Here is a 14521-nt window from a genome sequence, read left to right on the forward strand (position 1 = left end):
TAAATATTGAATTCCGTGATCGTTTATTTATTTATTGACATTATATTGGCGTTTACAAAATGTGCGCAATTGCATTCTTATACAATTATATTTCATAGATACAAATGTTGATACATGGCTTATTAAATAACAATTTTTTTTCCTATCTTATTTGTGGGTGTTTATATAATAATGAAACAACTAAGTAGGTATATATATAGGTACCAAACCTACCATAGGTAAATCGACTAATGTAATCGCTTACACACCGTGGTTATAATATACAAGCTCATAAACGCGACTAGGGTGAGGGTGCTTTGGGGGCTTAGCACCCCAAAACAAAAAAAAACAACTTGTAATAGCCCTTCAAAACAAAAACATTTTTATAAATTTTTTACTTCAATGTAAAAAAAAATATTTCATTCATATCAATTTAATAAAAAATATTTTTGACCTCGCTCAGCTATCTTATCACAACTTGTATAGTAAATTTATCTGTTCTGTGCCCATACTTACATCTTAAACTATGGTTTCTATAAATTTTGACTATACCTATACCGGGGTTTTATTTTTACCTTTTCTGTTACACATTTTGACAACAAATTAAAGCCGTAAATAAAAGAAAAATGAATCTTGAATTACATGTTAACAACTACGTATTGTATATTATAATTAAAAGTAAATGTTGATATTTTTGTGGTGTTTAAATTTTAAGATAGATGGGGAGTGTGTGGGGTATAATATCGAGGTGGGTCTGTATTCCCCCCCCCTTAAGATTTAGTGCTAATTGCGCCACTGTACAAACTATCGACATCTAAAATATATTTCCAACATTTTAATAGAACCTATATTGGTGCGTTAAATTTATTTCGTATTATAACATCATCGCTATATTCAATAACTAAATGAATTTGATAATATTTGTACTGCTATTTTTAAACTGATATTAGCTTTATCTAAAATTTAATTTTATTGGGAAACAAAGAGGTATTTATATTAATTTATTGCAATGAAACTTGTTCAAAAAGTGCGAATTTTCTCTTCTCCACGTTCAATAAAATGGTCAATAAAATATCTGGCCGACACCCTTTTAGTAGCCTTCTCGATGAATAGTGGTAATAATTTTTACTAAAAAATGCATAAGCTGTTTGAGCGACTATATCACTTGTACTTTTTAGGCGAATGTAATTATCTTTAAAATGTGATGTATGAACTTTAATAAGGAAAAAATTACTGTATTAAAATATTATTATAGATACCAATATTTTTTTTAATCACTTATTATTTAGTCATACTATATAGGTACTTAATATAATATGTGATTTGTTTATTTTCATTTTTTCAACTACAGTAAATATAAATATTTCTATTAACATAAATTTAAACACCTAACTATAAACCTATTCATACTTGTTCGCCCAAATAGTATTATTTATTGAATATAATATACTCGCCCATACAAGCGACATTTTGGATCTAATTGCCTAAATGGTATACGCCTCACTCCCAATTATTGTGATATTGTCATGAATCGCGGTCTTCTATTATCGGCAGTCCCATTCCTCCGAACGTGTGGATCTCAAACGTACCGGTACGTGGTTAATAAAATAAGCGAGTCGTATACTCCCATTAGCTCATTTCTGTCAATTGATTTCTCATAATGAATTATTTAACTAAAACTTCTAAATTCAATTTTTTTTCCATGTGATTTTGAAAGTTGATTACACGCTCGGTCAAGTTATTATTTTAATACTAACAAGCACGTGGTAGGCGAATGCAAGAAAATGTTTTTTTAAATGTTTTTTTTTTCTTTTGTTCAAATATCATATCCGCTGTTTATATTGACAAATCTGAGCACGCCACTAGTATACTGTGTACGACCTAAAACGGTGACCACTGAAAATTTTGTGATGTACATACGCGCGAGCGTATGTGTATGCGTGTGTGATAATGCGTAGGCGTAATGGTTTTCGATTAAAAAAAAAAAAAATGTTTTCCACGCTCTTATATAGATAATATCTGATAGATTCAAATAATATTTTAATTGAGAATGAAACCATTCCATCATCCCTCCTATCGACCGCTCTCGGCCCTTAAAATCACACATATACGTACACGTCAACATGTCATACTATACACATCATACAAATTAATTATATTATCTGCAAGCGACATCCGTTTCAATAGGGCAGCGAGGAGGCAGACGACGTGCGCATCGCGACGAACCCGCTGCAGGCGACCGCTTGTTCTTCGATTTGTTCGTGGAAATAGTTGACCGAACGCGAGTACACCTTGAGTTCGATGCACTTGCCGGCCGCCGCGGTCTTTCTCGGCTTGTTCTTGTTGCCAAATCCACCGCCGCCGCCGCCGCCACAGTTCTTCCGGCTGCACGGCGCCGCTTTCCTGTCCACGTCGTATTCCATGATGGTGCCGAACGGATTTTTACACGCGATTATCTCAAACGGCCGGGCGTCCCGTTTCCCGTATCCGTTGTTGCGGTCGTCCCAACAGTCGGCGCCGCACCTGCGCCGGTGACCGGCCGCCGCGGCCTCCACAGCGGCCACCACGTCGTCCGACGCGGCCGCGGCGGTACCGTCGCCGCGCTTGCCGCCCTCCACGATCACCACCTTGATGAGCGGCACCACCGAGTCGCATATCTCGCTCACCTCCCTGGCCAGTTCAAACTTCTCGAACAGGCTCATGTTGCCGTTGCGCTCGAACGCCGCGTGCTTGTCGCTGAACGCGAACAACTGCGTCACGCTCAGCGCGTAATAGTCGCCGAACAGTCTGGACAGCTCGCCATACGTCTCGGTCAGCGTCTGCAATTACATATTACGTGAAAATCGATACGCAAATCGACTCATTGTTACTTATACACCGTCCCTGCACCGGATGCACTGCTGCAACGGTGATTGTAATAGTATAAATGATATTAGATAAGCCTACACAACGTCTACGACCTGATCCAATCCACTCTCGTGTTGTATGGAATTAAATAGTTACAGGATGTTTACAAGGTCGTATGCAACCCAAAATCATATTATATAGGAACCCACCAAAGTGTTTTATAGGTTCGTATAATAATAATAATAATAATATATGTAAATATTAAAACACGTCTATACTTCTGTCTGTACTCGATTCTCGTATTATCTACAGAGCAATTGAAAACTTACTGCTCTAATAAATAATTCGTTATTTCGGATTCATTAGAAACGCTCACGCCAAAAGTTTTTTTTTCAATTTTCATTTTAATTTTAATAACCAAAATAAAATTATGATACGGTGATACGTTTCAAAAATGTATTATTATAATAAAAAAAGATCAATCGATAGAGACACAACAAAGCTGAAGAACCTTGTTGATCATATTATCTAGTCATTACAGAGAAATATGAACGGATACTTAATCGTTTCGAAAATCTTTTTTTCCATGCGTGACCAATTGCGGTAGACGGTGCTATATCCAATTTCAATACTTTTAATACTATAGTATTGTCATCAATCCTACGTGAAATACTTGTATTGTATTACAATGTACTTATGTATAATATTTTCTGTAAGATTATAGAAATTTTTTACAAAATATTTTGATCTTCCGTCACACAATCATTATAACTTATACTACTGTTAATGGTTAATCTGACTACATTTTCTACAACAGACATTATTTTATTCGATTATTTTTATGTATCTATTTATTCTAAATAATCAGCAAAAATTTAGTATTCTTCGTATAAAATGGGGTAATTAATTCAAATGTAAGTTAAAAGTAGGTATACTTTAAAACGTATGATGAATTTACAAGATTTATTAATTTTAAATGCATTTAAAATACATATTGTTAACTATAAATTCTTATAAACGTCAAACAATATTTTATTCGCAACAATTGGTTTTCAATAGTTATTCAAATCATATATTTTTTATACGTGGGGGGTGCATAATAAAAAATATTTTATAATATATTATATTAATTATTATAAAAATTAAAATATTTAATCAAATGCATGATTATTTAAACAATTATTATCTTTACGCAACAGCCATAAAATATGTATAAACTACAATTCAAAAACAGAGCTTAACAACTTAATCAATTGAGTACGTATTACTACACAATAACATTTTTCAAACATATATACTACAGAGTACAGACATCTTAATAACCAAAAAAAAAATAATTACGTCACACTATACTTATATAAGTTGACATAACAGCCACCAATATTCGAGTATATATTACCTACTTACAGACTACAGTATATAAGAAAAAATGATAAATATATAAAGATAGTAGATATTGTGGATTATGTTTACAATCGATAATGACCTCGCTCGAGGTTTTTTTTTTTTTTGTTCGGGAAAAGAGAAGCAGAAAAAAATGCAGTTAAGTATAGTCGAGTTTAACATAAACAACCTCAAATAATGGATTGGTTTTCGAACAATATCTATTTGTAACTTGAGTAGGTATTTGTGTACATTATCATATACAAAACATTGTATTATACAATATTATGACGATGTACATTTTAAATGCGATTAAATGACTTTACACACGTACCTCCTGACATAGGTCAAACAGCTTGTTCCAACGTGCACTGTTGGTGTCCTTCTCAGTGGATAACATTACAGCCAGCTTTTTAGATATGCCTTTTAACTTATACACTCGGAAGATCGGCAGAAGCGCTCGTTCCATATAGAAGTGTTCGCTGTACACATCTGCATATATATCGTCCACGCTCTCTCTAGATGATAATAAAAAAATCGATATTAATATAAAATACATTTAATGTTGACAGACGGATAATGTGGAAATCAGCCAGATAAAGCTGTAATATACTTATTGAAGTAATTAAATATTCCACGTATTATTAGTTATAATTATATCTTTTATCGTAGATTATTGCGATGATTTGCTAGCAAATGTATGAATTTTTATGAAACTATTTACTGCATTAAAAGGATATATTATTAATCTTGTGATTAAAATTAAGTGTTTTTAAATTTAAATGATACAATAACAATTGTATTAATAATTCTTAATCATTTTTTTTTTTATCAAGAAACAACTTAATTAAATGTGATACTACGAGAATAATATTTGAAGAGGACTTACATCAATAGTTTAATTTTAACAATAAATTAATTCATAACATCGATGTATAAAAATATCATATCACTTTATTTCGCTTTGCAATTAACTTTCTATTTTCTTACATTTTTTATTGGACCAATAAAACAAATTATCTTCCTACTTTTTAAACATTCATTGTTATATAAATAAATCTAAAAATAGCTTGTCATGAAAATGTCATAAACTTTAACATACTGATAATTCCAGGTCATACATAATATATAATATCAAAAATTTACTAGATATCTAATATCTATAAGGCCCTATAGCCATAGGTATTAATTAAAAATAAATATAGTGATAGGCCCATCAGTTTTGTCTTTACGCTATTATAATTTTTACAATAACTAACCATAGATATACCTATATTGTACATTAATGTTAATATGAAGTTACGTTCACAAAACACGATAGTAAAAAAAATATTTATTATGTTAAAACAATTCAAATTATCCATGATTGTATAGTTTTGATTTTATTGAGTATTGAGTTAAAAACAAATACATCAGCCAAAGTAAATACTATCCTAAATTTAATATTTATTGTCATAAGTCCACATTATCCAATAGTTAACATTAATTATAAAAATCCTAACGTGTACTGTGTATGTTACAAGCTAACATAATATATAATAATATAAAGTTTCATCGAGATAGGTTAAAATTCAAATAAGGCACCATCACTTAAATCTACCTAAACCTATCTACTACTTACAAATTATTGCGTAAGAAAGGCCTAAAATCCCGCAGAAGATGGCAATAGGTGATCATTCTGGTCCTTGCCACCGATTTCAAGTGTTTAATTAATAAATCAGCTAGATCATCCAAACTCTGTAATACCATAGGAGCGTCTGGCCACATATCTTCGACATCGTGCAAAAGAGTATCTGAACTCTCTTTTACTAAAAAATAAACCATACTCTTTTTCATTATAGTATACCAATTACGAATTGTTATTAATTAAAATAAGCTCACATTTGGATAGCGTTTGTTCAATTAACGACTTATCGTCCATCAGGAAATAATCAGGCCACAGAGCTCGTTTTTTAAAAGCAACTAACATTTTGTCCATTTCTCTATTGTAAGCCATTTCATTTTCCAAGATTGATAATCGAACTCTGACTAAAATTGCGTCTACATCGTTTATTCCACAAAGTATTTCTAATAGAAATATTCAGCGATTATAACTCATGATAATAATTATAATAATAATATATATTTATATATATAATTTGTACAAGTTTAAATAGTTGTATGTGCATTGTGCATTAACACATAGTAAAATGTTTACATACATTTATTAATTTAACTCGCTTAGCTTACCTTTGTTTACTTGAGTAAGTGTCATGGGTAACTTTTCCCAACTTATTATTTCTTGAAGTGAACGACTCCTAGAAAATGGCATGCGTGGAGGCTTTGATAATTTATTGCTGGGCACCTGAATATTTATAAATTGATTAATAAATATAAACGATAAAATATTTTTCTTTATAATATATTTATAAAATTTATTTAGATGGTTTTAAAAATGTGCACCAAAATCTCATTTAAATATTTTTTATCTATTGTCCAGAATCCAGACATACGTCATACAGGTACATATAATATATAATTAATAATGTAAGTAAAAATTATCGTCATACCTGTTGATTTATCCTAGTTAATGGCTCATATGGAGCTGAAAAAACGAAATACTGATTGAAAAATCAACATTTTATTAAATTAAGATATAAAATAATCAATTTACATCTGAGCTGAGATTTTTGATTAAGGTATTGAAAATAAGTCTCTTCATTCCAAGCTTCTTTTACTTGTCTCATACGCTTCTTCCAAGCAATTAGTTGTTTCTCTGTGTTAAATTTAATCTTAAACCAATCCAATTTAGCTATGTTTTTAATATGCAAAACTAAATGGCTTCCATCACAAATTCTTCGGCATACAGCTAGATCTCTTACTGCGTGAATTTTTGTCCTTCGAGGATCTTGATCATCCCTGTAAATACAATTTGCATATTATACATTTATATAAGCATTAGGTATACAAAGTGATTCTTTTAATTGCAAATGTTCATTATTTCAAAAGATATAAATTTTTTTTAATTATTATACTTGGAAAATTATAGATACCTACATGAACTCTAGAATTTTACATTACTTGTTTATTTTAAGTTTTTAGATTCTAAACCAATCGACCGATGAATATATAATGATTTTATAACAATGTGTTTTTTTGTGACTGTCATTACCTTAAAGAGCAGTAAAAATATTTCAAATTTCAACTTTGAGTGTTTTTGGTAGAAAATTGAATTTTATTGGTACCTATTTTGAAGGATCAAAAGTAGAAAATTCCAAGCCCTTTTCAAAAAAATTGGGATAAACTAATTTTTAAGCAAAACAAGTTTTTGAAAAAATTGTTGTTTTTTTTTTTAAATTTTGTAACTCAAAAATTAATAACTAGTTTTGTCACCTAACTAAATATTTATATTAGTATTTACTATAAGTGATATAGTTTTTAAAATATTATGCCTCTTTCGATTTATATCTGATAAAAAATTTATTTTTTTGTAAAAAAGCTTGAAAATTTAATACAGTCCGTTAGGGCGATCGTGAACTCTCCGAGTATACTCCAGTACTACCTGACGGAAACATATTATAAATTCTCCTGGGTCTTCAGTATTACTAATCTAATTTAATAAAAATCATAAAATAAATCTTATATACATTTAATTTTTATATAAAAATAGTTTTTCATATAATAATAATAATAATAATATAAATTAATGCCTTTAGCTGCTATGAGCTATAATATTATACACAAAATACAATAAAAAATAAAAATGCATACAATTAATCCATTATACATTTAAGTTTCATTTGAAAATGAAAAAATGTATAAAAAATTCATAGTGTAGTAATAACATTTAAAAGAACTCTGAGAGTTTACATATTTCCTATAGATAAAATTATAAACATAATGTTGTGCTGGAAGAGTTTTCTATTTTTAAAAATCAGGATAGTTTACCATAAAATAGGAAGAATTTACCACCACCGTCTTGTTTCTTATTAGTTGTTAATACTTAATAAACTTTTAACCTTTATAAAAACATCAAATTTATATTTTCACAATTTTTTATAAACATTACAAATTCAAATTTTAACGAAATTGATCAAAATTTGAAAATTATTTTGTAGGTAGTTAAAATTTATATAAAAAAAAAAAATGTGTTGGTAATTAAAGCTAAAATAGTTCAACCTACTAAATTATTTGTAAAAAATAAAAATATATAATCGAACATCCTTATAAATATAGGCTAACAAACCATCTTCATAAAGATTGTTTTTTTATACAGGATGATTCTTTCATCAAACAACACTCATTATTTAAAAAAAAACATAATGACTTTTTTCAAAATTTATTTCCATTCTGTTCTAGAATTTTAGAACTCTTCCATAGTTTTACTTTTATATTTATTACTTAAATCACTATTAACTTTTAATTTTTAAATGACAACCTATACATAAAATTTCATAAATTAATAAAGCTATTTTTTTTATGAATTATTACATTAAAATTTAAAGCTTTTCAGAGTTAGGTAGTATTGGGAAGTTATTAAGTATAAATGTGTTATAACACTTATAACTCATTACTCATTAGTATTTATAATATTAATATTAGACCAATTAAGTATAATTATATTTCAATTATCAATAAGATATATAGCAGGTACAAATATTATCACTACTCTCCGTACACCATGGGGTCGACGATATCGAATTCATTACTATTATAGCTTGTGGACTTTGAAAATAAAAATCTCAATTCTGACGGTGCTAATTAGTACTAATGTATAACACCTGTCACCTAAAAACTTTCTAAAACCAACAAATTGGAGCAGCTTTAACTAACCTGCGGATCAACGGATATTAAAAATTTTAACTTGAAAATTCATGAAAAAAATAGTTTTATAAATTAATACAATTACTAATATAAGTTGCCATTTTAAAATCAAAAGTTGATAGTTTTTTTACTATTAAATATAAGAGTGCAAAAAAAAATTATATTACTGTAAAAAAAACATATATCTAAAAATTTGAAAAAAAAATCTATAATTTTTGAAATAATAAGAATTGTTTTTGTAATCTTAAAACTTGTATTCAGTTATTTTTTGTTGTTGATAAACCTACAGTATCAACTTTTGATTTTGTATATTTTTAAAAATAAGAGGTAAATGTTATCTGTTGAAGCATCCATTCCACATATGTAATATACATCTTAGATTGCTATTATTTATCATTCGTATTATTACAGTGCTTACCCATAAATCCATAATGTACTATTGCTGAGCACGACAAATCTTTGCCTCCAATCAGCGTCTCCAACCACTTTCACCATCAAAATATCGCAAAAACTTGATATCGTTGACATTTTGACCTAAAATATATACATATCAATATATTAACTTGAAATACTCAATATTCTAAAATTCTAAATTGTTGTATTTCTTTAAGCTCCAGTTGTATTTATGTTAAAATAATGAGAGTAGTATTATTTATTCTTATTATTTTTATTGTACCTATATAATTATATAATTATAATATATATAGTTATATTATGTCATAATATAACACTCTTCAACTGATCAATTTGGATGTTATTATATTTTTTGAACATAAGTTACGTTTGAAAATCTATGGCCTATGCTACCTATTTTTTAATTAATGTTCTATACATTAAGTCAACAGAAAGATTCTATGGTTTTCAATCTCATTATAATTTTTAACTTACCAATCTTGAATTTGAAAAAATAATAATTATGGCAAATTTAAATTTAACTGTATGTTTTATGGTGATTTCTGATATTAAATTGGATCTATATAGATTATATTTTTTTAAGAGATCGTATTAAAATATCCTAGTATTTTTCAAAATAATTTAGTAAAACATAGAACAAATCAACAAATTAAATAATAAAGGAAAATTTCGCGTAAAGCCATTTTCGAAAAATTTGATTTTGTATTTCTAGTGTGGTTCAGAAGCGAATCATCAAAAGTACTTGCAATAATTGTCATTAAATATTTATAAGATTTATATATTATAGAGTATAGATTTCTGCTATTTTTGTTTAAATTTCCAAGTGTAAAAATATTAGAAAAATACTTAACTGTTTGAGACTCTATTATTAGTCACTCGATATATATTCAACAAATTAACATAGTTTTACTTGAAAAATAATTGTTTTTTTTTTTTTTTTTTTAATGTGTCCTATGAAATAATAATGTATACCTACAACGATATCCGTATAATAGTTAGATACAACAAGCTTTACTAATAGTTAAATTTTATGCCACATATTATGAGCATACTATTATTGTATATCTACCACACTAAATTTATAATTACACATATTGTATATAAACCATCACTATTTAATTGCTACTATTCGTTAGTGCTTTTAATAATCTAATATGACTAAATCACAAGCACTAATAAATTCATCGGCAAAAACAAATTTTTTAGTTAACTTTTATTTATTTTTTAATTATTAAGTATAAAGTTTAAATGCTTTAGTCGTTTAAACATAGACCTTTATAAGATAAATATATTTTTAACATACGAAATAAAATAAATTTATAAACATATATATAACGTGTCCAACTTAATAACCTACCAAAATAAAATCTAATTAATAAATTTGGATAGCTTATTACTTAATTTTTTATTAAAAAATAGTCTTGTATTCATGTTAATCGTTATTTTCATTAGTCATTATCGAATATTATTATAATGACTCATTATAATAAGGTTCGTCAAAAATTAAACATAAATCAACAATTTATATTTTTTATGGAAATTATTTTTACAATTTATCTTTATCTACATAAAAGGTATAATATAAAAATATTCCTCTTGAACTAATCACTTGATATTTGCTCAAAATGTCACGTAGCCTCTACAATTATAATAAATTATATGAGCACTTATCGATATAATAATATACAATGCAACTACTACCCATATAAGCAAATCCGTTAAGTTTATAAAATGTCTATCAGTCAGCAATCTTATAATTTTAACATCTGATTGCTTTAAAATAATATTTAATATTATTATATATTATTATACATACCAACATTTATTAATTTATAAATTTATTTATTAATGAATATTATTTCTTTGTATAATGATATTAAATATTATAAACCCCTGCTAACAAGCAGTTTACATTTCCAAAAATATTCAAATTGGTTTTATAACGACTACGTGTATTTAATTAGTCACTATCATTATTAAATCAATTAATTATTAAAAAAAAAATAATTATTATAAATTCTTTATCGTGACATATTACTAACAGAATTACGTATTAGGCAGCATCATGCCATAAACTATAATATAAGTTTATAGTCTATCAGTTTGTGATCATATATCTACCAATTAAACATATTATATAGTAAACTATAATTTATAAAATTATATTATATTATCATACAACAAATACAATTATGTGATTGTTTGACCAAAGTGCGTTATATTCTAAAAACACGGTTTGGTTATACGATTACACATAATAGGTTTAACGAAAAAAACAATTTTGTAGTATTTTAAATAGAAAATGACGTAAATATAGTTTAAATATTAAGTTATAATGGTATTAACACATAATTAATTGTAGATTAACATACCGGTAGGCATTTCTAATAATGATTAACGTGTAGTTAATATATCTAAATATATGTAGAATACTGATTATTGTAGATTTCCGTGCACTCGTTTAATTAGAACTTTTTATACCTTTATTTTAAAATAAAATAAATGTAGTTATGAATTTTTAATAAAATAAAGGTACCTACAAAAGTGTTATAAGATGACGAATATTTAGTGTGAAATAATGAAAAGTGATTTAGAGTAATTGTCAGTCTCATTTGAGGGCTATAATATTCCATATGATTTTTCTTCACCAAAATAGTGTTATTATTTAACTAATATTATTTATTTTTAAAAAATGTAAAATATCAACCTAGTACCTATCTACTACTTTATTATTATTTATAAAATACTGCTACATTATTTTATATCTTAAATTCAACTAGAGAAGCAATAATACTTTTGATTGCAGTTTTGAATTAAACATATATTTTTTAAGAATTTAACCACATATACGATATACCTATAGCTTATTTAACTGAAATATACATTTATATTTTGCACTTTTTTGAAAAATATTTACATAAATCATGGCAGTTTTGTATTTTTCTGTCTTAAATTATGAACAATATACACTTATTATAATTAATATTTAAAAGCATATTATTCAAATTTTTAATTAATCATCAAATCATTAATATTATATCATTATCATTAATAAAAATAATATATCTTGTTGAAACTTAAATAACTGAAAATTAATTTAAGTTAGAAAACCCCATTGTACTCGTAGTACCTAAATATTTTTATTTTAAATACATGCGTCGTATTTAAGTTATTTGTGTAGGTACCTATTTGAACTTTTGATCTTATATAAATAAAAATTGATAGTTACTATTTAGTGATAATACAACCATAATCTACCGGCACAAAGCATTATTGAATAATAAGATAAATTTGATATCATTAAAAAAATTAAAAGCCAAGTAGGAGATTTATTCATTAAATCCATAGGTACAGTGAAACCGCCTATAAAATAGATAGGTTTTTTGTTATTACATTAGATAGGTACCTATACTTGATATAATATTTAATTACATGTACACATTATAATTTATAAGTGAACGAACAATAGGGTTTAAATAGCAATTCAAAAAATCAATAGTCATTGTTGTTATCATTCGCAAAGTAAAATAAAATGTGGCTTTATTATTGTGACACTTGAAAATAGTTTTTACGTACTTGCGTCATTATGTTTGCAATCACTTACCCGTGTGAATACTGCAGACCAAACAATGCAAAAAAATGAAAAAAATTGCACGTAAGTAATAATAAAATACGTTACCCTGTTTGTGTTTGAATTTAGGAGCTTGACGAATTTAAGAAATTTATATAAACTGTTTAAGATATAATTTACATCGACAACAAAGTTGTTATACATAATAGGCAAACATATATAATTACCATTACATATTATATTTCATAACGTATTGTATAATATATCGTTATTTTCTTTGTCGATGGTGTTAGACGTGTGACATATTATACAAATTATTACTGTTTTAACATGTAATCATGGAATCCTGAAATAACTTATTTTTAAACTAGATAGTCTTTTTAAAAAATATAAAATGTTGAGCCATTTAAGAATCTGAAGCATACCTATTTATGGTGAGTTGACCTTAAATACCTACCTATAGCATTATACCTATAAAATGAGTGAATTATTGTTTAAATACACATGGATGTAAGATAATTGGTTTGCACGCACAAAATAAAACTCAACAAGATCAGGGAAAACCTTCCATATTTTAACTTTTCGTGCAAATATTCTAATAAATGATCCATTAATCAAAACTATGCCGTTTATAAATTATATTAATGTAAATGTTTGGCCTTAAATACATAACTATACTTGTAGGTTTTATTATTATCTATATCACTTATCTTATTAATGTTATAACTATATACGTATAACTATAATATTGTTATTGTTTGATATTTCATGTATAATATGTAAAAAACTGACTGGTATTTATAACTATAAAATTAATGATTTGGGTATAGGTTACAATTAGTGAAAACAATAATTATTAAGTATTAAGCTCTTCAAACGACTGCAATTACGCCTATTATCGCGTATACGTTTAGATAGAACTACAGTAATTATTAGTAAATAGGCTTTTGTCAATTCAGTGGATTCTTTTGTATCTAACTTTTTAATACATTGCATTACATATAATATATATAACATAAGTTTATATTTGAGATAAGAATATAATACCTAAGTGTCAACGACGTAGTGGTATTATATCAGCTATTCAACATTGATACATCTAGATAGCTTTTTATAATAATTATGTATTAAATTAAGTATACGTTTTAGAATAAGATTAGGTATAGGTAACTGATTTTTCAAAAAAAATTCAAATTAATCAATTATAATAAATCAAATACCAAAGTAAAATGTAATATACCTTTTTAAATTTAATACCAATTAAAAAGAAAAAAATCTTATCTAAAATGTTCTAAATGTGTGACAATAATAATATAAAAACAGTTTTTATAGTCTAAATGTCTGATAATAAATTATTTACTTTAATACTGATAATATATAGAATGATAATCTAATCCAATATAACTTATAAATTAATCGATATATAATTACCTATATGTAATAAAGAGCACGTGTGTTTGATTAATACTTGACATAAAGAAAAAGTTCTGTGTAATGATTATTTTCAAGTTCTTGAGAATACTA

At 26.7% G+C, this 14521-nt stretch overlaps 1 protein-coding gene and 1 long non-coding RNA gene across 2 annotated transcripts in view; one reads left to right on the forward strand and one right to left on the reverse strand.

The window, feature by feature from the left end:
- Window positions 1-14521, reverse strand: part of LOC114120342 (uncharacterized) — an 18170-nt gene continuing 3649 nt past the window's right edge. Inside the window, exons 2-9 of the mRNA XM_027982214.2 lie at window positions 9431-9546; window positions 6863-7107; window positions 6759-6793; window positions 6439-6553; window positions 6091-6276; window positions 5831-6017; window positions 4544-4727; window positions 1-2798 (exon numbers count right to left, since the gene is read on the reverse strand). Of these exons, the coding sequence (XP_027838015.1) occupies window positions 2160-2798; window positions 4544-4727; window positions 5831-6017; window positions 6091-6276; window positions 6439-6553; window positions 6759-6793; window positions 6863-7107; window positions 9431-9540 (1701 nt within the window). The 5' untranslated portion in view covers window positions 9541-9546 and the 3' untranslated portion in view covers window positions 1-2159. The remainder of the gene's footprint in view (window positions 2799-4543; window positions 4728-5830; window positions 6018-6090; window positions 6277-6438; window positions 6554-6758; window positions 6794-6862; window positions 7108-9430; window positions 9547-14521) is intronic.
- The window catches only part of LOC114120350 (uncharacterized), a 21490-nt gene continuing 19728 nt past the window's right edge, over window positions 12760-14521 (forward strand). The window contains exon 1 of the long non-coding RNA XR_003592109.2: window positions 12760-13081. This is a non-coding gene — a long non-coding RNA (uncharacterized LOC114120350). The remainder of the gene's footprint in view (window positions 13082-14521) is intronic.

This window comes from Aphis gossypii, chromosome 2, assembly GCF_020184175.1.
Source record: "Aphis gossypii isolate Hap1 chromosome 2, ASM2018417v2, whole genome shotgun sequence".
Classification (NCBI taxonomy): Eukaryota; Metazoa; Arthropoda; class Insecta; order Hemiptera; family Aphididae; genus Aphis; species Aphis gossypii.